The sequence below is a fragment of the Monodelphis domestica genome, chromosome 1, assembly GCF_027887165.1.
Source record: "Monodelphis domestica isolate mMonDom1 chromosome 1, mMonDom1.pri, whole genome shotgun sequence".
Lineage (NCBI taxonomy): Eukaryota > Metazoa > Chordata > Mammalia > Didelphimorphia > Didelphidae > Monodelphis > Monodelphis domestica.
The window spans coordinates 459596115-459621293 of record NC_077227.1 but is presented as its reverse complement, the minus strand read 5'-3'; the positions used below and the strand labels follow the sequence as shown (position 1 = coordinate 459621293).

The 25179-nt window shown below is 43.4% G+C and overlaps 1 protein-coding gene across 10 annotated transcripts in view; it reads left to right on the top strand.

Annotated features, from left to right (window-relative positions):
• RGS3 (regulator of G protein signaling 3) overlaps positions 1 to 25179 on the top strand; it is a 233983-nt gene that overhangs the window by 74310 nt on the left and 134494 nt on the right. For 8 of the 10 annotated variants that reach the window (XM_007474992.3, XM_007474993.3, XM_056812414.1 and 5 more), the window contains 7 exons: positions 1725 to 1785; positions 5039 to 5129; positions 6725 to 6789; positions 20153 to 20234; positions 21160 to 21265; positions 21412 to 21754; positions 23393 to 23432. In XM_007474992.3, the coding sequence (XP_007475054.1) occupies positions 1725 to 1785; positions 5039 to 5129; positions 6725 to 6789; positions 20153 to 20234; positions 21160 to 21265; positions 21412 to 21754; positions 23393 to 23432 (788 nt within the window). Of the gene's footprint in view, positions 1 to 1724; positions 1786 to 5038; positions 5130 to 6724; positions 6790 to 14817; positions 15920 to 20152; positions 20235 to 21159; positions 21266 to 21411; positions 21755 to 23392; positions 23433 to 23724; positions 25147 to 25179 lie in introns of those variants that run through there. The other 2 variants (XM_007474996.3, XM_007474997.3) reach the window with 2 other exon arrangements.

Here is a 25179-nt window from a genome sequence, read left to right as displayed (position 1 = left end):
TTGTTTGGGGCCTAGGACTGCCTTTGATGTTTCCTTCACTGCATCTCTGAACTGGTTCCCTTTCTTGGTTGAGCTTCCAGTGAGTGGTCCCTTGGCAGACAGCTTGTCGTCCAGGCAGGACTGGAATGTTTGCAAATAAGATGGATCTCTAAGATGACTCATGTTGTAAAATGCGCGAACTGTCTGGGCGCATTTTGGATGGTGAGGTGCAATGTGCATTTGAAGAGTCGCTCTAACCAATCGGTGGTCTGTCCAGCATTCAGCTCTTCTCATGGCTCTGGAGATCTGTACATCCTGGATGTCTTGTCCGTGTACAATGATGTAGTCAATGAGATGCCACTGTTTTGATCGTGGATGCATCCACGTTGTTTTATATTTGTTCGCCATTCTGAACACAGTGTTTGTGATGGTGAGTTCAAACTCTGAGCATTTGCTGAGTAGCAGTAGGCCGTTGTTCATTTTGCTCACACCGTGTTTGCCAAGAACTCCTTTCCATCTTTCATGGTCCTGGCCAACGCGGGCGTTGAAGTCTGCCAGTAGTATCAGCTACTATTATTAATTATTAAGTATTATTAATTATTAAGTATTAATGCTACTATGTGCTAGGCACTGTGCCAAGTACTTTATAAATATTACCCAATTGATCCTTAGTATTAACCCTGGGAGGTAGGTGCTATTATTATCCCCATTTTGCAATGGAAGAAACTAAGGCAAATAGAGGCTAGGTGATTTACCCAAGCTCACATAATTCACAAGTGACTAGGACTGGATTTGAACTCTGTTCTCCTTGAAGGTAGACCCAGTGCTCTGTCTACTGTGCCATCAACTTACATGATTAACTCCACAAGTTGCATTTTTCTTGACTTATTTTTGTATTTCCGAGATTGATTTCTATCTTGGTACATTTGAAAGTGTTTCCATGATGCTCAGCACTGGTATTGAGACATTGCATGTTGACCCTGTGACTGATTGCTTTTCTCCAAGCTCCCTCATCACTGTTGACATGGGTGTTGACATCCCTCATGGTGATCTACTTGGAAGATACTGACTTAACAGTAGAAAATTCATTCTTTTGTCACGCTTGCTGCTAGAGTGATGAGTGGGAAGAGTGCAATGCTATGACATGGGCAAGGAGGGTTCTTCACTGGGTATGACCTCAGGCATTTCACTTCAGTTTTTATGCTTCAGTTGCCTCATCTGTAAAACAGGGAGAGCAATACCCACCTCATCTGCCATACAGGAAAACCATGAGGATGAAATGAGAACATGGTTAGGAAAAGGATTTGAATGTTAAAAGCTATAACAGTGCACAGTGATCTCATCGGACCTTCATTTCCACTGTGAGGTTCTGAAACTGAAGAGAGGACCTAAAGGAGTACAGGGAAGATGATGGAGGAATTGGAAAATGGCCAGTTTTGGACATTTTTGGTCACGGGACCAATAGCTCCACTTTCTAGTAACTGCAGTTGTTCCAGTGTTCATATCCCACTGGTTATAGATTATCTTTGGGATAAGTGGCTAGATGTGTGCACTTGAATCAGTAGAGCTTCATAGCAAGCAATTCCAGTCCATCCTGGGTTTCCTTTGTTCTGTGGATTTGGCTCCAAATCTATCTCTCACTTAAAGTTTTTCAGAAGGCTAGTGGTTCCATTTTTTTTTTTTTGTGGTCAGGGTACTGAAACTTTTGGAATAGTTTTAACATCAAATTCTATTAATTCCTCCAGACAGAGTGAACTCATCGGCTGCATGAGCTTTGGGGTGAAGTCTCTTCTGGTCCCTGACAAGGTAGGTCACTAGGAGAGGCTTGGTGATATCATTGCTTTGAGGATTGGTGTAGGCCTGCGCAACTTTCTTTCTTTCTTTTTTTAAAAACCCTTACCATTCGTCTTGGAATCAATTCTGTCTACTGGTTCTAAGGCAGAAGAGTGGTAAGGGTTAGGCAGTGGTGGTCAAATGACTTGCCCAGGGTCACCCAGCTAGGAAGTGTCCGAGGTCAGATTTGAACGTAGGACCTCCTGTCTCTAGACCTGGCTCTTAATCCTCTGAGCCACTCAGCTTTCCCACTGAGCAACTTTCTCTGGAAATCTTGGGGGGAAGGATTGAGGTCCTTGAGATAGACTCTACCTGTCCAACAAAGAGGCAGCCAGATGATGCAGTGGATAAAATAATTAAAATTGGAGTCATAAGATCTGAATTAAAATCCTACCTTAGATACTTAACTAGCTTTGTGACCGTAGGCAAATTATTTAGTCTTTCTCATTTTCAGTTTCTTCATTTATAAAATGGGATAATAGTAGCACCTCCTGTACAGGTTATTATGAAGATCAAATGAGATAATACATGTAAAACACTTTACAAACATGAAAACACTACATAAATAGAATTAATATTTATATCAAGGTACTTCATAGTGAGTGGACTGAAGAAATATTTGTCACCAAGTCTGAATGAGCTAGAGCCAACCCTCTGGACTTGTTCTTTATCTGAAATCACTGATCCAAAACTCTTCCAAAAGAAGTTGAATTTAGAGAAAGGAATTATTGTTAAAAAAGGAGGACTTTAGTACGTAGAAAAGGCTAGGAAATAAAATTACTATCTGTCCTCCTTTGTGTACGTTATCATGGGTGATTTGAAGTAGGCAGTACAGATATTATTGTTCCAATGAAAAAATTAAGACTTGATTGACTTGCCCAAGGACATACTGCTGGGAGTTGTTCATGTTTCTCCTGATCCCAAGTCTAATTCTCTCCAACTTTCACAAAGATAATGAGTCACTGTATTAGGCTACCATTTGCTTCTTTAGAGTTTCTCAGGAGGTGGACTGACTAAGGCTAAGCAAGTTTTGATCCCTGAGTCTACCAATTGGGGAACAGACCAACTGGAGGACTTCTTTAAAATCTAAGGCAGAGAGGAGAAAAGGAGAGGAAAAAGTAATAATAATAAAAAAGCTCACATATATGTGTGTATAGATAGAAATTTCTTTAAAAGTAAATTAATCATGTCTGACTCTTTGTGATCCCATTTTGGGATTTTTCTTGGCAAAGATATTGCGGTGGTTTGCCATTTCTTTCTGTAGTTCATTTTATAGATGAGTCGACTGAGGCAAACAGGGTTAAATGATTTGCCCAGGGTCACACAGCTAGTAAGTATCTGAGGCTGGATTTCAACTCATCTCCTTCTGATTCCAGCTGCTTCTCTATATGGTTTTAAAGACATGAATATATCGCTATCATCTCATTTGATCCTCACAGTAACTGTATTCCTTTTTATGACTATAAGAAACTCAGGCACATAGCTAGCAAATTCCAGAGCTGGGATTAGAATGCAGATTCCTGGCTACCAGTACAGCACTCTATACTGCCAAAGCCTTTTCTGTTCTTTTTAATTTTTTTTAACCCCTTACCTTCCATCTTAGAGCCAATAGTATATATTAGTTCCAAGGCATAAGAGTGGTAAGGGCTGGGCAGTGGGGGTTAAGTGACTTGCCCAGGGTCACACAGTGAGGAAGTGTCTGAATTCAGATTTGAACTCAGGACCTTCCATGTCTGGGCCTGGCTCTCAATCCACTGAGCCACACAGTTGCCCCCTAAACCTTCTCTGCTCTTGAACTGCCATGCTTGATTGACCTGCTGTGGTGAGGTGGTTTTCAAAATGTTTTTTTGTGAGGGTGAGGAAAACATTTTCTCTTGTGGAAGTGGTTAAATTCTCTTATCTGCTTTTCAAATGTTATCTAAATGTGAGCTGTTATTATTTCATTTCCATTGCTGAGCCACAAATCCCCTGCTGTCTTCTGCTTCTCAGCTTTCCATTCTTCATCTGCCTTAGTGAGGGAAGACATCACAGAACAGGTGAAGTCTGAACTAGATTTTGGACCATGCACAATATTTTACCAAGAGGAGTAAGGAAGTAGGAAAGCATGGGATGTTTTCCAAAGAATGGCAAGTAGGTCCCTATGACTAGAGCATAGGATGTCTGGAGAGGTAACATGATTTAAGGCTGTCAAAATAAATATGAACTAGACTGACAGGAAGGCCTTGAGTGCCAGGTTGTTTGACCTCAACATAGACAATGGGAAGCTACTAAATGCTTTTTAAAGTAAAGGCATGGGGGCAGCTGGGTGGCAGATTGAGCGCCCGACCTAGAGATGGGGCCTCAGGCACTTCCCAGCTGTGTGACCCTGGACAAGTCACTTAACCCTCATTGTTTAGTCCTTACTGATCTTCTGCCTTGGAACCAACACACAGTAGTGATTCTAAGACAGAAGGTAAGGGTTTAAAAAACAAAGTAAAGGCATCATGTGATCTGAGTTGTGCATCATGAGTGTGACAATGTGTGCCATATGGATTAGAAGGGGACAGATTTCATGAGTTTTGTATTTTAAGCTGGTACCAGAACAATAAAAGTCAGCTCAACCAAAATGTATTAAATGCCTGCTGTATACATGATATACTGTGCTTGGCACTGGGCAGAGAAAAAAAGCGAAACCATCTCTGCCTTCAGGGAGCTTATGCTCTACTGTTTGGTAGTGGTAGAGAAGCAGGGAGGAGACTTCCTTTTAACTGGGTTTGGGATGACTGAAGAACTCCAGGGAATGTGGGAAAGGCTGTTGCTTATGCTGCTTGTTGGACTTCTCACTTCTGAAGAGATACCCGATAGGGCAAGAGTCCAACTTCTCTTGGGTGTTCCTTTTAATCTGGGAATAGTTCCAGAGCGGTGTTGCTGTTCAGGATGAAGGGATGGAGCCGAGTCCTTTCTCCTGGAAATAGTGACTTTTTTTACTTTGGGAGCCCCAGATCCATTTCTTCTCTCTCAGCCACAGCAGCAGCAGACTCCTCTTTGGTGCCCTCTGTGACAGAATGGTCTAAATAGCCCAAGTCTCTCAGTATCTTAATAGGACATTGTACATCATAGATACTCAGTAATGGTGGCCAGATCTGAAAGTGGAGTCTTTGCTACGCTGCTCCTTCAAGTGATTTTGTTTCCAAGTTCCAAACATGACCTTCCTTTCTTATACCTACTAATGCTCTTCTTGCCATAGGAGGTCAGTGGCTGGTATTATCTTCTGGGACAGAAGCTGGGCCGCGCAAAACATCTTAAAGTGGCAACTCGACGGTTGAAGCAGAGGAGAGGTGTGTTTTCCACAGTCTCAAGCCCTACTCTGGATGCTGACACATAGTTATAATGGAGTTTTATTTGGAGACTATTCTATGGCATTCCTTCCAGTATCCAATTTCTCTTGTTCCCATCTCTTTCTAGGCATCTAGACAATTCTATTTATATTAGATCCCATTACCCAGGTATTATGATAAAGGTGGATAGTGTTGAGTCAGTCTGTCTCTCTCTCTCTCTCTCTCTCTCTCTCTCTCTCTGTCTCTGTCTCTCTCTCTCTCTCTCTCTCTCCCTCCCTCCCTCCCTCCCTCCCTCCCTCTCTCCCTCCCTCTCCCTCTTTCTCCAAGTTTTCTTTCTCCCTCCTTCCCTTTTCCTTTTTCCTGAGATGGTAGCAATCTGTAAAATAACATGTAAAATACTTTTCATTTTGTAAAAGAAAATTAGAATTTAAAAATCCAAAAAATGGAGAAATAAAATGAAATATAATATGTTTGGGCTGTATTTGGACTCTATCAGTTTGAGGTGGATGGCATTTTTCATCATGAGTCCTTTGGGATTGGCTTGGATCATTGTATTGCCAAGAATAAGCCATTCACAGTGGTTCAATCCAAACAATATTGCTGTTAACTGTGTACATAATGTTCTATTAGTTCTACTCACTTTGCATCAGTTTATGGAAATCTTTTTAGGTTTTGCTGAAATCTTTCTGCTTATTTCTTATAGCATAATAATATTCTTCACAATCACATACAACTTGTTCAGCAATTCCCCAATTGTTGGGTATCTCCTTCAACTTTCAATTCTTTGCCACCACAAAAAAATTGCTATATGTATTTTTGTACCAATAGATCCTTTTCCTATTTTTTTAATCTCTTCAGAATGCAGTGATGTTGCTGGATCAGAGTATACATAGTGTTATAACCCTTTAGGCACAGGCTCCATATTATTCTTCAAAATGGCTGTATCAGTTCATCAGTTGCATCAGTTTCACCAACAGTGCATCAGTTTCACTAACTTTCCCATATCCCCTTCAACATTTATCATTTTCCTTTTTATAACATTAGCCAATCTGATAGGATGAAGTGGTTCCTCAGAGTTGTTTTGATTTGCATATGTCTAATCAAGAGTGATTTAGACCATTTTTTGATATAACTATAGATAATTTTAATTTTTTCGTCTAAAAACTGCTTGTTCATATCCTTTGACCATTTATCAACTGAGAAATGACTTGTATCAGTTCTCTATATATTGCAACATGAGGGCTTTATCATATATACTTGCTGTAAAATTTTTTTCTCAGTGTCTCATCTCTCTTGACTGACATGATATTAATGATTTGTCTACCACTGGCAGATGGTGGTGAGGCAGTGACACCTTTATTTCCCTTGATTGGATTTTCTTTTGGAGAGGAGGATACTATTGACTATGTGCTAAGTTGTGTAAGCATAGGAGCAGAAATGAACCATGCAGACACAATGAGAATGAAATTCCCTGAGGAGCTTTTTTTTGGAGACCAACCTTTTGAGAAGACTGTTTACGTGATCTGGGGCTAAATAGGTGCTAGGAACTATTGCATGACCCTTTTGACAACTTGCTTCTCTTGGTTGCCTTTTAGATCTATTCCTGAAAACGCCTATGCTGGTACTGAGACAGGAGGACACAGAAAACATGCAGCTCAAGGTGGGTGAGTGGGAGACTTGGGCGCCAACTAATAATGAGAAGTGCTGTCAGCTATCAGAATACTTCTTAGGGCTTCATTGTCTGTAACTTACTGGATATCCAATAACTTACTTATAGTTGCAACACCTTATAAGGTGCCTGAAAACCAAGAGGGAAGCTGCTGTAATATGCAGAATTTTGGCTCTTGGTTATTGAAGTATCAGGTCTGGTACTTAAAACAGACCTCTCTGGGGCTCTGTAAAATGAGTGGTTTAGAAACCTGGTTGGTTCTAGCCATCTAAGGATTTAGGAGAAAATAAGTGACATCAGCTGAGACCTTTTGCTAGATTCAGGGGCAGCATTTGGGGCTCAGATAGATTTCCTTTCCAGATAGAGTAGAAACCCAGTCCTAATCATCCAGCCCAGGTATTCTTAGAAGAACAGTAGACTTCATTTGAGAAGACTGTTTATGGTCAAGGTCTGACTATACCACTTGCTAGTCATTTGACCATGAATAAGTTTCTGAGTTTCAGGCAACTCTCTGTGGTCTGTGTCTGCACTCCACTGACCAAGTCATAGATCCTTGAAGTATTTAGTGTATGTTTGGGGCCCAAGAGCTTTTGCCAGAATCTTTGCCTACTGCCCAATCCCAATTATTTCAATCTGAAATCTTTCAATTTCAGTGCCTCTACTGAAATCCCCAAACAGCTCTGCTCTCACCCCCTTTTCCCCCAGGCCCCTCCAGCTATGAATTAACTGCTTGGAACGTATCTATCCTTGCCAAGTCTGTGGCACTAGTTACCACTTGAAGCTTGTTGTTGAGAGAGAATGCCAGAGACATGGTGAATATCTAGCATAAGGGAGTAGACTTGAGGTCAAAGATTCTGTTCTTTGCCTCTGAGCTAGCCCTGTACTAAATGCCTCTCCAAGCTGCCTTTTGGGGAAATGGTCCCTGCTGGCTTTAGGTTTCCCTCCTTCCTTTCCACTGGTTTAGTTTTTCATTTGTGGAAATGGCCAAATTCTACTCTGGAAATTTTCAGGTTCCTGATACAGTGCTGATTATCAAAAAACAAACAAACAAACAAAAAACACCATGGCTTGTGGTAATGCAAAGAGGATATTTATCACACGTCTTGAAGAGTGGCAACCCCTCCAAAACTCCATCCCACCCTCAAACCAAAACTTGATTCTATTACAGCTCTGGATTTAATAGGGATAGAGCTAAAGTTTTAAACTTGGGTCCAAGAAATTGATTTTGAAAAGTACAAGATGGAAGAGAGGCATAGATAGATAATAGCTTGTCCTCAGAAGACTAAGAGGCCCAATAAAATGAAAGCTTTTTTGGGCTGCATTGAGAGAGGGATAAATAACTGAGGAATAAGGAAGTGGTAGTCTCAATGAACTTTGTAGTAGCTAGATTATATTTGGTATATTGTGTTTAGTTCTGGGTATCATATTTTAGAAAGAATATTGAAAGGGCATAGAGCACCGTGGATAGAGCACCAGGCCTGGAGATGGGAGATTCAAGGTTCAAATTTGGCCTCGGACAGTTCACAGCTGCGTGACCCTGGGCTAGTTGTTTAACCCCAAATTGCCTAGCCTTTAGCACTCTTCAGCCTTGGAACCAATACGATACATCTTATTGACTCTAAGATGGAAGATAAGGGTTTAAAAAAGCAAAAAGAAAGGACACTGAAGAGAAGGAGGGAGAGCTTTCAGAGTCAACTCAGGCTGTCAAGCATTCACTGATTACTCAGTACTATCAGACATGGCACTAAGGGGTTGCGATTACAGATGGAAGCAAAAAGGCTATTCCTCTCCTCATGGAGTTCATGTTCTAAAGGAGGAATATAACACATATCAAGAAGCTCAAAGGGGGACTTGGGAGAGTCAAGAGAGCAGCTCAGAAAGGAATGGCAGAGGGCTGCCCTGGAGCAGCTCAAACTCCCTTTTGCTAGCTACGTCATATTTCAGAGTAAGACAACCAGAGCGGCAAAGGGCCTTTGAGCACGTGCTATATGAATTAACTAACAAGCATTTATTCTATTTAATTTTTTGAGAGTCTCGCCCTTTGTCTTAATATCAATTCTAAGACAGTATTAATTCTAAGATGAGGGTTGAGCAATTGAGGTTAAGTGATTTTCCCAGGGTCACACAGCCATGAACTGTCCTAGGCCAAATTTGAATCCAGGATCTCCCATCTCCAGGCCTGGTTCTCTAGCCACTGTGCTATCTAGCTGTACCACCCAGTGAGCATTTAAGCACCTCCCATGTGCCAGAAGCTGGGGTTACAGAATAAAGAATGAACAGTTTCTGCATTTAGAGGACTCACAGTTGATTGAGGGAAGCAACATGAAGCAGAAAAGCCAAAAAGAAATAAGATATGAAGCAAGAACAAGGTCATTTCAAGTGGGAGGCCCTTGCTGCTGGAGAGGGGATGGGGATCTGCAGAGGCCTTCCTTAAGAGGTGATCTTGCAGCCGAGCTTTGAGGGAATCTGTAAAGGAAGGCTGGAGCCACATTGTGAAGGGCTCTAAGTATTTGCCCACCAGAGAAGTTTGCATTTTATCCTAGAGTCTATAGGGAAGAACCACTGGTGCTTCTTGAGCAGGATGGTGATACGGTTAGACCTGGCCTTCAGGAAGATCACGGATGGGTTGAGAATGGAGAGACTTAAGGCAGGAAGACAATTAGGAGGTTATTGCAGTAAATGGGCTAGAGGGGGGACGGTCTGAAATCAGGTAATACCTGAGTGAATAAAGAGGAGACAGCTGAGAGATGCTGTGGAGGGCAGGATCATCCAGACTTGGCATCTGATCCTCATCTGTAAAGTGGGGGGCTCAGGCTAGATGATTTCTCGGAGCCCCTTGAGCTCCAAATGCCTGTGATTTCATTATCCCCCAATTCCCAAGGAATGCTTCAACAGGGCACCATGGTTGGTGGTGACTCAGCAAGTGGCAGCTTCCTGAGTGTAAGTTGCTTATTATTTCTTGACTTGACTATAGCCCTTCCCAATGAGCTAAGTGCTTTCTTCCCGTTATTCAGCCTTTCTTCCCTCTCAGTCAATACCTTAATGTTGACACTAAGGGAATGGGGAGAGACCCAGCCCTAGCCGCCTGTGAGGATGGATTGTGCCTTGCCCTTGGAACCTTCCCTTCTCCCTCCCATGGGCCCCTCCATCACATTCTGCTTCACTCAGTGGCTGAATGTAACTGCCATTCCACTGGTGAGGTTGGCATAGTATCTTAGGGCATTGGCGGCTGCTTGTTTTGTGGTTCTGGTGTTTCAGTGGTTATACATATAGAAATCTCCCTAAGGGATGTGGGGGTTGGGGGAGAATATCTGAAATTCTGTCTTTTTCTTGCATGGAATATTATTAGAAGCATAGATGTCAGTAAGTAATTTAGTGAGGCTTTGCTTGTGCCCAGCGCTGTACTCAACATTACTAGAAGCACAAAGGAAACAGAGGCCCATTAGGGGCTTGTGTAGTCTGGTCAGGAAACGAAACCATAAAGCTGCAAGGCAATGTGGGAATAAGACCATATACAGGATGTCCCAAAAGTATGGGTGCACTAATAGGCTATTAAAGTTTAAAAGTGCACTAAGACTTTTAGGACACCCTGTATAATAAAGCAGTAAGTAGACAGTGAAAATAACAAGTGCATTTGTGGAGTCAAAAAAAGGGAGAGAGCAGCATTTTCACTTTAGATATAAATATTTCCTCTCTGTTGAATAAAGAGACAAGCTCCTCACCTCTCTGTCCATTTAGATGGACGGGGTGAGCTAGGATGTATGCGATTCCCTCTTTGGTCTTATTCCCAGAGTGGGTGAACTGGCGCTGAGAGCACAAGAGCCCCAACTTAGACTCATCGAGATTAGAGCAACAAGAGGGACTTTTAGAGATGATCTGGCTTAGACACCATCCCATAATCAGGTAAACCATTTTATAGATGAGGCTACTGAGGCCAGAGAAGTTCAATGACTCGGATAAGGCAGTACAACTCTTTCTTCTGACTTTAGGGGTTTCTTCTCTTCTGGGAGTGTTGGCACTTGTTCTTGAGGTCTCTTTTAGCTCTCAGAGATCTCAGACCTCTTCTAGTCAAGTTCTTGAGACTGGTTGGTTGGGTAGAAGTAGAAACATCAGGCTCTGAACTTTACATCATGTTAGTCTTTCTGTGGTATTTGCTGGTACCAGGCTCTGTGTTGCCCCAGAGCAGGGCCGCTTGGCCACAGTCCAGTGCCCCAGCTGGATGTGACACACATCTGGCTGGTGGCCATATCTCTTGGGTCTGTTCTCAGGCTAAAGAAGACGCCCCATTGGGTAGCTGCAATGCAAAAACAGTCTGGGCTCCACGCCTGAAAACTCCATCTCCCCCCCTACAAAGAATTCTGAATGGAAAGAGATTTTGGTTTGTAACTTTGGGTAACTGTTTAAGTGGAATAAGGAGCTATCTGTTCTGTAGCCGTGTAAGGGTAAGGAAAAGGCTGTCTTTTTTGTTTTGGGTACATCTTTGGAACTGCCCTCAGGTGGGAGCAGCCCTGGGATTTGGAGTTGTGTCCTCTGATACGGGTCAACTCTCCTTGATTTATACGAAAGACTGAGATGGGGAATAGCCATACAAAAACTGGACCCTAATAGGAAATTAGACTCAACTGGGCCAGTGATTTATCAGCATTCAATTCCGTTTGGCTGCTTTCCTTTGGCTACATTTTTACTTATTTGTTTGAAACTGTAGGATTTTGCTAGACAAACAAACCCAGGACCTATTCTCCCCTCCCTTCCTTTCGCACAATCAACACTGTCTCTGAAAGCTCCCAGGGTAGCCTGTCTGGGCTTCTGTGGAGTGTTACCCTGAGAGCGGCATGAAAGAAGCAGCTCTTTAGACTCCCTCTAACTGGGCATTGCTGAGGGCCTTCCCTCCCCAAACACTAAGGCAGAAATCTGGGCATAAGGGAGAAAGAAAGGGATGACTGGGAGTTTTATTTGTGCTAATACTGACTGACGGGAGCCATCTGGAATCCCAGGACATAGAAGGAATTGTCTTCAAAGTAGCCTCAGCAGTTCTTTTTTACCCCACAGGCAGCCTCCTTTCATTACTGACCTCTCCTTCTTCAGTAGGGCTTCTGAGTTTAGGCAAGTGAGGATTTGTGAGCACTGGAGATATAAAGGTAAAAATAAAACAATCCTTGCCTTCAATGAGCTTACATTTATTTGGAAGAGGATATAATAGGTAAACAGAAAAGTAAATACAAATTAGATGAAAGATGATAGATTATAATATAAGGAACATTCAAAGAAATTTCTAGTGGCTGGGACAGACATGAAAGTAGCAATTTGGGAGATCAGAAACGACTTTCTGTAGGAGGTGGCACTTAAGTTGAGTTGGTTTTTTTTAAACCCTCACCTTTCACCTTAGAATCAATACTGTGTATTGGTTCCAAGGCAGAAGAACAGCAAGGGCTAAGCAATAGGGTTCAGTGACTTGCCCAGGGACACACAGCTAGGAAGTATCTGAGGCAAAATTTGAACCTAGGACCTCTCTCAATCCACTGAGCCACCCAGCTACCCCCTTAAGTTGAGTTTTGCAGGAATATAAGGATTCTGTGAGGTAGGGATAAGGAGAAAGTACATTCTAGGGATGGAATACAGTCTGTACAAAGGCCCTGAGGTGGGAAATGGAATGCTTGTTGCATATAGGGAAACGGCAAGTAGGCTCCTTTGACTGGACTAAAAAGTATGTGAATAATAATAATAATAATAGCTAGTGTTTACAGAGCACCTGAAGGTTTTTGAAGAGAAATATGCAACAGACAAGCCTGGAAAAGTAGACTATAGTCAGATTATGTTGTGGTTCAGTCATTTTTCATTCATGTCTGACTCTTCAGGATTCGATTTGAGTTTTTTCTTGGCCAAGATTTTGGAGTCGTTTGCTATTTCTTTCTCCATTCCATTTTCCAGGTGAGAACCTGAGATAAACAGGGTTAAGTGACTTGCCCAGGGCCATGAAGCTGGATTTGAACTCAAGTCATCCTGACTCCAGGGCCAGCTTTCTTTAAATGACACAGAGTGGGGTTTGCAAGGAAGAGACATGGTCAGACCTCTACCTGAGGAATATTACTTCAGTAGCCATATAAAGGACAGATTGGAGAGGGAAGAGACTGGGAGTAAGCAGAACAATGAGGAAGCTGTTGTAATATGCTAAAGGGGAGGAGGGCCGAAACTAAGGTGATGGCCATAGGAGCAGAGAAAGGGGACCAGATATCGGGGGGATGTATAAGAAGGGATAGCTCTCCCCTGAGCTCTTACAACACTTTATACTTCCCTTCCTTTAAGCCTGGAATCAAGGATTGTGGTGGATGTGCTGAGGGTGGGATTGGACGTGTAGAAGTGGAGGAAAGAGGGATCTTGTGATAGATGGCTTTGGTTTTTTCAGTGAAGCATGAAGATAAGTTTGCTTTTCTGAGAGGAGAAGGCATGGAGAGGGTGTAGGGGGCTTAGAAGCTTTGAAATGTGCTTCGGGGAGTGCGCTAGGGAGTCATTTATGGAGGAATTAAAGTATTTGGTGTGTAGTTTTAAGGGCTTAGTGGAAATGAACACAACATAAATGCGTAGCGGTCCCAGTTCACGCAGTCTGGCTCAGAAGCTAAAAGATCTGACTTGTACTTGTCTCGTGGGTTGTTGATGACTTTTTATAGCGTTTGTCTTAGTGTGGAATCTTTAGGTAGATTATAATACTGGCCTACGTTCTCAGGTTTTAATGGAAATGGAATTGGCTCTGTGCCTCTTCTCAATTTCCTTTCATTTTGGTTCCTCTGGGACTGGATCTGGGTGGGAGACACAGTTGGAGATGGTTGTGTTTCAGAAGTGGGAGGGACACCAGGGACACGGGTCCGGGTTGCCACTGCAGCCATTGCCTCTCCGGCTTCCGGTGATGGCTGTGACCTTTTTTCTGCCCTGAAAGGCAGGGTCCTGGCTGTGCTGCTAACCAGTTGTGTGACCAGGACCAAATCACTTCCCGCCTTCAAGCCCTCCCTTTCCACTTCTGTAAAAGGAGCAGGTTGCCATTATGTCTATGGGTATTTCCAACCCTAAATTCTACGATCCTATGATTGGTATAGTTCAATTCTGCAAACATTTCTTAATTGTCTACTCTTTGAAAGGATATTTGAAGAATTGTCCAGATCTAAAATGCTGTCTCTGATTGGGGTACTCAGGGCAGCAAGGCTTCAGAGGAGGAGCCACACTTCTCTCTTGCTCTGCCCATACATGCTCCTCCTGCACCCTCTGGGTAACATGTCCAATAGGATAAAGTGACTTTCTGCTTGGCATCGAGTCCTTAGTATTGTTGCGTCCATAACAACAACTACTCACATATAGTTGTTTAGGCTAATGAGATGAGGAATAGGAGAGCCAAGGTACTTGGGGAACTTTGGGAAAAGTGAGCAGGGCCAATGCTAAGCAGCAACTTAATCATGTTAGAAACAACTTGTTAGGCCTTTTTTTTTTTTAATTTAAAATTTTTCTAAAAATAGAATTAATACTGTGTATTGGTTCCAAGGTGGAAGAGCAGCAAGGGCTAGGCAATGTGGGTGAAGTGACTTGCCCATGGTCACACAACTAACAAATGTCTGAGATTTGAACCCAGGACCTCCCAATCTCTGGGCCTGGCTCTCAATCCACTGAGCCACCCAGCTGCCCCCTTGTGAGACCTCTAATAGATGAACTGGGTCCTAATTCTTTTCTTCTCCATTTTTGTTGAAGGGATTGTACAGAATAGTTTTTCCTAATTTAACACAAAGGTGAACTTGACCAGAGAAATGTATGTCAAAATGTATGGGCATTTATGTATAGAATTAAAACAAGTTTCTAGATGGTTTGATAAAGACCTACCAGCTCTGCTGGCAAGCCCACCAGTCTCATTTGGCTTGTCTTTATTTGATTTATCAGAATTGTCCCTAGGCAAATTGTGGCTTGGTCTCCAAGCTGCTTTGGGGAATTGTAGCTGGATCCCTGGCAGACCCATGATGAAGAGCTGTCAAAAACTGATGTTATACAATCGTCATGCCATAATGATCAGAATCAATCATTTACTGATGTAGTAGTGCCTTACAAAGTATTTTACTAATAACAGTCCTGAGAGATGGTCGTATGAAGAATACACTTGGTTTTTTTGGAAGTCCAGAGTGGTTGCACAGTTAAAGAAATAATGCTTAGGGGACTGAATTTGGCTCACCTAAAGTCACCGATCTAGTATGGTTGAGCCAAGACTTCACTTGAACTCACCTTATTCCAAGGCCAGAGTCCTTTCTACTACGCTGGGTGTGCCTTCCTGGTAAATCTCCTCTACCCCTTTCCTTATACATCCCTCTGTTTGCTTGTTGCCCTTTTGTCACTATTGTCTTTATTCCTGTTCCAAGCTGCTCTCAGTGTTCATTTGGGGCAGATTTCACACAAATAGGAATGGTGAGGTTAGGAAGGCACGTTGTATTATTTGTTTTGGATCCCTTGGGGACAGTCCTTTTGCACTGTTGTATTTTGTGCTTAACACAAAGCAGGATGGGATGTCATGATCTAAACCACTGTGGCCCCTTCTTGGATTTCCCAAGCCCAACTCTTCCTTCTTATCCCAGACTGGGGAGCCTCTGTACTGAATTGAAGAGAGGGGGAGTGGTTGTAATGAGGGGAGCTGTGTTTTCTGCCTGGGCTTCCCATCTCGGTAGTGTTTGTGAGAACACCGCTATAGCAAAGTGCTCCATGCTCAAGAATGCAGCCAGAACAAAAGCGACATCAATAGCGCAGGGGCTAGGGAATACTAAATAGTTGACAGGAATTTTAATATAAAACTCTCTCTTCCTTGTCATTCAGAGGTTTCAGGAAGCTCTCTGGCTTATCGTAAAGAGGCATACAGCTCAGGCAGGGGCTGGGGAGGTGAAAGGTGATTTCCTGCCATTCTTCTGTGGAGCTGGGTTCCCATGGGCGGTTATGCCAGTTTAACTGTGGCTCAGTCCATGCTGTGGTGCTCCAGGGTGACCAGGACTCCTGCTGCTTTGGGGAATTGAGTTTTCATGGGGCGACAGCTGAATTGGGACCTGTAGCTATGAATCGCTTCAATGGGCTCTGCAAAGTATGCTCCGAGAGGCGTTATCGACAGGTGGGTGGAAACCCAGTTTCTGGAAATGTGAAGAGTACAGGGGTGGGATGGGGGTGGGGTGCTACTGGCTTACTCTCTTATCCCTTTCTCTTACTCTGCGCCCTGACTTCATCTTCTACACTTGCTTGGCAAATTCCTCTTTGACTTCAGTGAAGGGCAGAGAAGGGGGAACTTGGAGCACAGGATGGGGGGGGGATCAAAAGGTTTCAAAGGATCTCGATTCTTCTGCTTTCCTCTCCATACTTGTCAAAATAATCTTTCTTCTCTTGAAAATTCACATATCTGATTTTAACCATTGAGCAAGCTCCTTTAAAAAAAAACATTGTTACATTTCAGTTTTTCTTGATCCTTTAAAATCATTTAAAAAGCATTTTTCACAGAGAACCAAGATGGGCAACTCCACCTCTGAGAGTGATGCAGAATGCTGTAGTAGAAAGAGTTCTGGGCTCGAAGTGAGGACAGATCTGGTCTTAAATCTTTAGGACCACCAACTTAATCTTTATGAACCTCAGTTTACATCTGTCAAGATGAAGACGATGCTAATAATACCTTTGGTTCTTACTTCACCCAGTTGTTGTGAGGCTACAGTCGAAATTATGTTTTGCAAATTTTAAAGGCCTAGGTAAATGTCAGCTTTTATTATTAAGAAGAATAGAGGAGGTTTCTCATAGTAGGTTTTAGAACCAGAAGGGATTTTAACACTGGAATTTGTCCATTTGCCTCATTTTAAAGGTGAGAAATCTGAACCTAGAGGGGTAAGGTGCTTCAATGCTTCATATAGGTAGTAAGAAGGAGAGACATCCTTTTTCTTCCTCTAGCAGAGATGTTTTGGGATGGGTCAAGATACTACCCTGGGGCTTTTCTAAATGAGGGATAGATCTTAAATTCTAGGGTTAGAAGGCAGATATGAACCAGATAGACTCCTGAAGTTAAGAAGATATTGGGTTTGGGGGGGAAAATGAAGCTATTTTTTTTTTTTTTGTAAAAAGAAAGTAGTGACAGGGGAAAAACAGTATCTCTCTGACCCTAGGTAAGGCAACTTCTCTCTCTCTATGAGAAAGACTTGATTTGTTCCTCATTCTTTGAATCCTCTGTGGCTTCTTTGGCAGGGGAGCAAAATGGGTGACAACACTTCCAGTTGTTGCTTACTGCCTCTGGGCAGAAGGATACCCTCTGATCTTTATGCAGTTTATGCTTTTAGCATCTGAGAAAAAATTGAAAGCACTTTGCTTCCACCTCTTCTTCCTCACTTTCTTTGAACAACATTTTTTGGCTTTATGCTCTGCTCTCTCTTTCATTCACCTTCTTCTTCTGTACCCCACCCATTCCTGGAGCTACTTAGATGATCAGCATCTGCACTGTTGGGTGACAGCAGGGTATGGTGGACCTGCCACCGTGGTTTATTGCATAGGGACGGAGGGCCAGAGTGAATCTTGGAGATAGGGTGGGATGCTGGAACCAGGAAAACCATAGCAAAGTCGAGTCTGGGAATGGGAGGCATACCTGGTGAGTGCTCAAAAGTCAAGATCAGACCCTGCATTTAGAAAACAGCTGAACACATTATCCTGGGAGGCCAAAGCAAAGCAATTAGTAAAGAACAAAACAAAACAGGAAACAGAAGGCATATGGCATCATTGAGAAGACCTCGAAATGAAAGGTGCTTAACATTTTCATGAAGACTTTCATCTATTTTCTTCGGTAGGGGTAGAGGCTTTGCCCAAGTTCATGTTCTGCTGGAATCAGTTCTGTCATGGCTCTTTCTGTGGTCTTGGGGCTAGGCCTTTTACTTCTTAGGGCTTTAATTTGTCCAGTGTTTTAATGAGGGATTTGGATCCCATGATCTCTTAAATATTCTTTCCATCTCTGGATTGAGGGTCTTTTGGTGGGAGTAGCTAAATCCCATAAGAGAGGTGTTTGGAATGAAGTGTGAGAGATAAGGGCTGATTCTGACATCTAGAAATCCCGGCACAAGTCTCTTTATGTTCCAGGGCTTCACTTAACCTATCTGCAAAATATGAATGGCATAAATTGGCATAAAAGTGCTTAGAACCAAGGTACTATATAAGGCTCATTATTATTATTATTTTCTACTCAGGAATTTTTAGTGCTCAGCATTGCCTAGACACTGAAAATAATTCTTTTGGATTTTAACGTTAAGTCAGCATTCAGCAGAAGAGACATAGCAAAGACATAGTGCCTTCTGCCTTTATACATAGATTAAGGTATGGCAACACAAAGGATTCTTTCAGGTATGCAGATCCTAGAGAAAACTAGTTGACTTCCATCTTTGTTTTTTCTTCTATTCCTCTCTTCCCCATCAGTATCAGGATATGTTTGTCCTCTGGTGTAGTTCCTAGCTTCCGGGATCTATTGGGGCTTGCCTTTGGAGCTTGAACACGGGCAATGGCTTTTGTGTATGTGTGTGTGTTCTTTGCTGAAGTTTGTTTTTCTTTTTCTTTTTTTTCCTGCCTTGGCTATGTGTTTTCCCAGAATTCTTATGGGAGTAGGGTTCCCCATCATACCACCCCTCCCTTCTTGTCTGTCAGATTTCCTGTTTTATAAACTTGCTTTGAATTGAGTTCCAGGGATGGTAGGAAATAGCCTCCTGAGTTGCTGCATCAAGGCCAGCCAGCGAGCTTCCCCACAGGTTTTGGGAACTTACTGCAACCAATTTCTTTCAAATGCCCCAGTCCAGTCTGGACCTTGTAGTCTCTGTGTGAACAAAAAACTTTCATTCAAAGCGAAGAGTTGAGGGATCAGATTTTTCATAATAAAGTATGGCTCTCTGCCTCACATTTAGGGCCTTCCACAATTTGGCCTCTATCCAATTTTCTCTCTAACATACACCTTCTCTTTCAAGCAGGCCATTTTTCTCAACTTGCCTAGAATGCCCTACCAGTTCTTCTGTATATGCCCAGAGCCTGCTCATTCTTCAGGGCCCAGTTTTCATCCCACCTTCTCTAGGAAACCTTCTCTAACCTCCAGTCCATGCTGATCTTTCTTTTTTGCTTAATTTCCCTAGGCTTTATTGGTATTGTTCTCTTGGCACTTACTCCTGAATTGCCTTAAGTTACTATTTAACCATTTGTGTATGATAGTCGATAAACGTTTGTTATGTGCCTGTTAGGTGCCAGGCAATGTGCTAAGTGCTGGATGAAAAAAAGGGATCCTGTTCTCAAAAGTTTATGTTCTATCAGGAGAGACAACACTCTAAAAGAAGATGAAAGGAGAGGGGTTCAAAGGAGGAGCCTTTTGAGAAAATCAGAAATAGCTGGCCCTGGCCAGGGCTGCCCTCCCCTCCTTAAATGGAGGTGATGGGAGTTGCTCTTTGTTCTCTTCTTCCAGCAAAGGGGCTCAGGGTCCTGATGAGATGTACGCGCCGAGGCTGTGATGCTCCTGAAGACCAGATTGCTCATGGCTCTAGAGACAAATGCAAAGTAGTACAAGCAGGTGGAAAATGGAGGAGATGTATGTGTGTGCCTATATTATTATACACCTGCCTGTGAAAGTGTTTATTTTGTTTCCGTAGCCAGATTTTAGCTTTTCTGAGACCAGGAACTATATCTTCTACTTCTTTGCTTTCTGCTAGAGCAATTAGCATAAGGGAGGGCACATAAAGAGATGTTTAATAAAGATTTCAATAAAGAGTAGTCCCTTTTCTATTGATCTACACTTTCTTGTTGGCGAGGCCTTCTGGGAAGGGACACTGTTTGACCTTTCATTAAATGCTCTTTGAGCCCCAGCCCACCCCTAGGGTTTCTGTGCAGGAGGCAGGGTTGAGGAGATGAGCTACCCCACTCTTTCAAAGAACCTGGGGTATGGAAAGGGGATAGAAGGGGCAGGATCTAATGCTGCAGGTAGACAGGGAAAGTCTCCTGGCTTGTGTCCTGCCATCCAAATCATGGTTCCCTTGACTTTAAACCATGTTCCGAAGTGTTAGCCAGCTGCTGCAATTTGCCAGCTTTGAGCATTTGCTAATTGCCATAGAAATTCTAGGAGATCAGATAGGCTGAGCTCCTCACTGAGAGAGCTAGTTGGCAAGATGAGTTCTTCCCGACAGTGTGCAGCTTTGCCTGGCATTCAAGACCCTCTCTCTCTCTGAAGCCGGGGCTGCTCTCTAGCCTTGTCTGGGGCCTGCAAGCTTCTTGATACCCCTTCCCCACAGAATGGAAATGAAGGGATTCATGAAGTAAAGACTTCTGGGAATAAACTGGCTGTGGGTGTATGTTGTAGATCACCATCCCAAGGGGAAGGGACGGCTTTGGCTTCACCATTTGCTGCGACTCTCCCGTCCGAGTTCAAGCTGTAGATTCTGGTAAGTAAATGATTGATTCTTATGTAGCTGTTTGGCTCCATGGATTTATTGACTTGTATGGATTGTAGACAGGGACTTCAATAGTGAAACAAAAACTAAAATTTTTTTTATGCTGATTTTTTCCAAACTCTGAACCAAACAGTAATGGAAAAGAACTGCAAACAATACTGAAAACTTTTTTCTTGGAAAAAAATCAAAGGCCCAATTTGAACCAAAACTAAACCTATATAGTTGGTCAAAATATTCTCAGGGAATCAGGCTTAGAGCAGGAGGTTCTGGGTTCAAATGTGACCTCAGACACTTCTTAGCTGTGTGACTCTGGGAAAGTCACTTCTCTTACCACTCTTCTCCTTTGGAACTAATACTTAATATTGATTCTAAGATAAAAGGTCAGTGTTTAAAAAATAAATATATCCTCAGGATTTAACATCATCAGTTCAAATTGTTTGCAGCCCCTGATGAACACAGACATGAATGGATTATAGAATTTTAGAGCCCGAAGGTACTTCAGTGGCTGTCTAGCTCAGCCCTCTCATTTTAGAACTGAGGGAAATGAGGCCCAGAGAGGTTAAATAACGTGTCTGAGGCCACGTAGCAAATTGTTGGCAGAGCCAGACCTGTCCTCTTTTCCTTTTCTCTGAGGCAATAGGTGGGGAAAGCAGGCAATGAAGGAGAGATGTCAGGATATCTCTGGGGCTGGGGTAGGAGAAAGGGAGCAGGGAAATGAGGGTCCCCAGAGAGGGGGGGCGCGAGGTAGTTCACGCTGGGGTTGAATGACGTGGTGGACATTATGTCCCAAAGTGCCTCAGGCCACGCACGTATCAGCCAGACCCTGCTGTGTGGTCCTGAGCCTGGAGACCAGAGTGTCTTGGAGCTGGTGATGGTTTCCTCGAGGTAACTGTGGCGTTGTTGTCTCTTGGGGCAGGGGGCCCCGCAGACCGGGCAGGGTTGCAGCAGCTGGACACGGTGCTGCAGCTGAATGAGCAGCCTGTGGAACACTGGAAATGTGTGGAGCTGGCTCATGAGATCAGGTAACTCCCCTGCTTCACAGCACCTCTCCTTTACCTCTTCCCCTTGCCCTGTCCCAGGCTGCCTTATCTGCCCCACCCATTGCCTGCCCCTGCTGCTGTGCCCTTAGATGCTTCCCCCCAAAGCTGATTGGCATCTTTTCTTTCAGGAACTGCCCTGGTGAGATCATCTTGCTCGTGTGGCGCATTATCCCTCAGATCAAACCAGGGCCTGATGGTGGCGTCCTACGCAGGGCCTCCTGCAAGTCAACTCATGACCTGCAGTCACCCCCAAATAAACGGGAGAAGAACAGCATCTTGGGTGCCCGCCCTGAGCAGCGCCATAGCTGCCACCTGGTGTGTGACAGCTCGGATGGGCTCCTTGTGGGCGGCTGGGAGCGCTATAGTGAGTTGGGGAAACAGACCCAGCACACTTTGCCACCACTGACTCGGGCTTCAGCCTCCACCGATCCCAACTACATCATATTGGCCCCCTTGAACCCAGGGAGCCAGGTAAGAATGTGGGTACTCTATTACCCTGATTAGGAGGGTGGGAAGAACTGTCTGAAGACACATGTCTTCACCTGACTGGGATATTACATCCCAGAGAAGATCTGAGAAAGGAAAGAAAAACTTGGGCCATTCAAGGATTTTGTGCCACATCATTGGCTAGATCTTGGATCCAGAGCTGGAAGGGGACCCCAGAAGGCATCTAGACCAACTCCTCCTTTTACATGCAGGGAGCTGAGCCTCAGGGCACTTAAGTGACTTGCCCCAGAGAGGCAGGATTGGAGGCCTGGTCCTCTGTCCTGGAGTCACCATTCTTTCCCTGTCCCACATTTATTCCTTCTTTACATCCTAGGATCCCAGGGCATGATTATGTGACCCACCTCACTCCTCTTCCCCTTTGGTATATAGGGGGTGTCTTGTTCTCATTGAAGCTTTTGCCCTAGGGAATCTCCACTCACTATAGTTTCCAGATCCACTATTTCCTTTCCCCAGCCCTTTCTCTGCTAGGTGCAGTGGTTCCTCAGACCCTTGTCAGTTCTCCCTTCTTTTATTCCATAATGATTAAGTGCCTGTTATGTGCAGAGATCCTCTTAAGGCCCAGCAGAGATGTGCAGTCCAGATCAGACTTGGGTTCCTATTCTCACGAAGATTAAAGTTGAATAGGTAGAAACATAGATAATTAGAACATTGCATCATGAGTGAGTTAAAACAAGTACAAAGCAAAGTGCTTTGTAAGGGCTGTGGAGGAATGTCTTTTCTGACTGAATGGGTTGTGGAAGGCCATCTAGATATGATAGCTTTTGGTTTGTGCTTAAAAGAATGGGTAGGACATCTAGAGAAATAATTGTGGGAGTACAAATCCAGAAGAAAACATCTGATTTATCACTTGTTTCTATGGGTATAGGATTTGGGGTTTGGGTTTTAAAAGATACCTCTATTACAAAAATGAATAATATGGAAACAAGACTTGAGTAATAATAATGTGATAATAGTGATAATAGATGTATAATCCAGTGGAATTGCTTGTCAACTCTGGGATAGGAAAGGGAAGAGGAGAGGGAGACAATATGAATCATGTAACCATGGAAAAAATAAAATTAAATTTAAAAAGAGGATGAATAGGATCCTTCACCTTCAACAGGTGAAGAGAGAAAGGAAAGACATTCTAGGAACACGGGAAAGTACGAGCAAAGGCATGGAAGCTGGAAAGCCTGGAGAATATTAAAGGGGCAGAGGTAGTCCAGTAGTGTCTACCTTCAACCTGTAGTATTTGGGAGGGAATAATATGAGATAATGCTGGAAAGGCAGGTGGGTGCTGGATGATGTAGGTTCTTGGGTGTCAGGATAAAGAGTCTGAACTTTACCCAGCTAAAAGTGGTCCCTTTTCCTTTTCCTTTTTTAATGCAGAGGGGTGGCATGATCCTGGCAGTGTTATGAAGGACAGATGGGGAGGGTGGAGAAGAGAAGGTTGGGAGCTCAGAACACCTGTGAAAGGTGGTTGTAGTAGACTAGAGAAGGTGATGCTGAGGGTTGGGGGAACAGAAGAGGGAATGCATGGGAAAGATGTTAGAATAAGAAGACTTGTTCCAGGAATTAAGCTGGTTGTTCTGTGCTTTGTTTTGTTTTATTTTTCTACTATAGCTTCTGAGGCCCTTGTATCAAGAGGAGAGCATCCCAGAGGGTAAGTGTTTTCTATTAGTTTCTATCCCCCACAGAGGTCCCTGGAAAGAAAGAGGGGCTTCCTCTTTGTCCTGGGGTTAGTCACTCCTCTTCTCTGATGCTTGTGCTCCAGATCATTACTGTGTGGAGAGCAAAACCTCCTGGGACCTACCCCTCTCCTCACCCACTTCTAATAGAATCTGGGTGAGTGAAGTTAACAAAAACATTTAGAATAACTTGGTCTTTATACTTTGTCCAATCACGGTTACTGTATTTCTGTTGTTTCTTCATAAATTCTCTCAACCATATTGAAACAGGTGTCTTCCCCAAAGACATGTGGTTGTTTCTCCTCAAACTGAGGAGACTTCCACCCCATGCTTTTCTTGGAGCAACACCTAAGATGACAGCAAGGGTGAGCCTCCCAAGAGATTTCATCATCAAGGCTTGGGATATTGCAACCAAAGGCACTTATTTTCCTTCCATAAAATACTTTGCATCTCTTTCTGTGCTATATGAAAAGGACCAGGGCCATACAGGGGTGATTGAAGTATTTGATTTAGCTCTGGCTTGTTGAGCCAACCACTTCCAGGAAGCCTGAAGGTACTCCCAAGTTAGTATCTTCAAGTCTAGTCCCTGAAAATGCTGATTTCTCAGGTTTCATTTAACTGGCCATTGCTGGGCATGCAGTTCCTTCTGGGAAATGTTAAGGTCTTTCTGGTTTCATGAGAACAAGCACAGGGGAGGAACAAAGAGGGTCAGGCTGATTCCAGGACTAGGGACTGCTTCAGGGAACTGGCCAAATGAACAGCTTCCACTAGAGCAGGGTGAACTCCCATGACTCTGTGGGTCATGACATAACATACCATGGTATGGATAGAACACTGGAGTGGGAAGAAGAGACCCAGGTTCTAGTTCAGACTATGCCATGCTCTCCTTCTAGAAAGAGGCTGCTGTAATCTCTTTGGGCTTCAGTTTCCCTTTTCATGCAAAGCAGAGATTGGGCTAGGTGTTCTCTAAGGTCCTTTCCAGCTCTGATATTATGAAGATCTTTGGTGAAACAGTGCACACTGCTTGACCTCAGTTTTCCTCATAATTGCCTAGATTCTGAGGAACACCCCACCCCAGTGAGGTCTGCTTTTGGCCAGGGGAGTTCAAGGGGCCCTGGTGGATACTAAGCTCTTTTCTACTTTCCTCTCTTCTGAGTTTTCTTGGCAGACTTCATTCTCAACTCAAGAAAAATGTGGATGCTTTCTACACTGAGGAGGAGCAGGTTGTTTCTTCTCAAGGTTCTTCTGGTCTCCTGGAACTGAGATGAACTGTGTGAACCTGGAGCAGAACCCAGAGCTTTCTGAACTAGAGTATGGTACCAGGTTCAGATTCTCTTTATGCTTTATGCTTAATGTAGCAAGAACACTAACAGAAGTGTGTATGCTGCAACCATACTTCATACTGCAGCAGGAACTTGACAGAGAAGAGACTGTGTGGTCTCTTATCCAAGCCTCCAATTGGGTAGATGTTACCGTGACTTTCAAGCCCCCTTTAGTCAACCTGAAGAAATCAGGAAGCAAAGTCGAAATCATCTGCTCATCAAAAAGACTTTCTGACTTCTAGTCTTAAATTCTCTCCATTACTATGCTGCTTCTTGCCTCGAGTGTCAAATCCTGTTGTGATATACCATACTAGGAAATCACATCATCTCTGGCAAAGAAACATTTTGAACTAAAACTTTTAAGGGAGTGAGTATTTTTTGCTTTTCCTGGGTGTTTGGC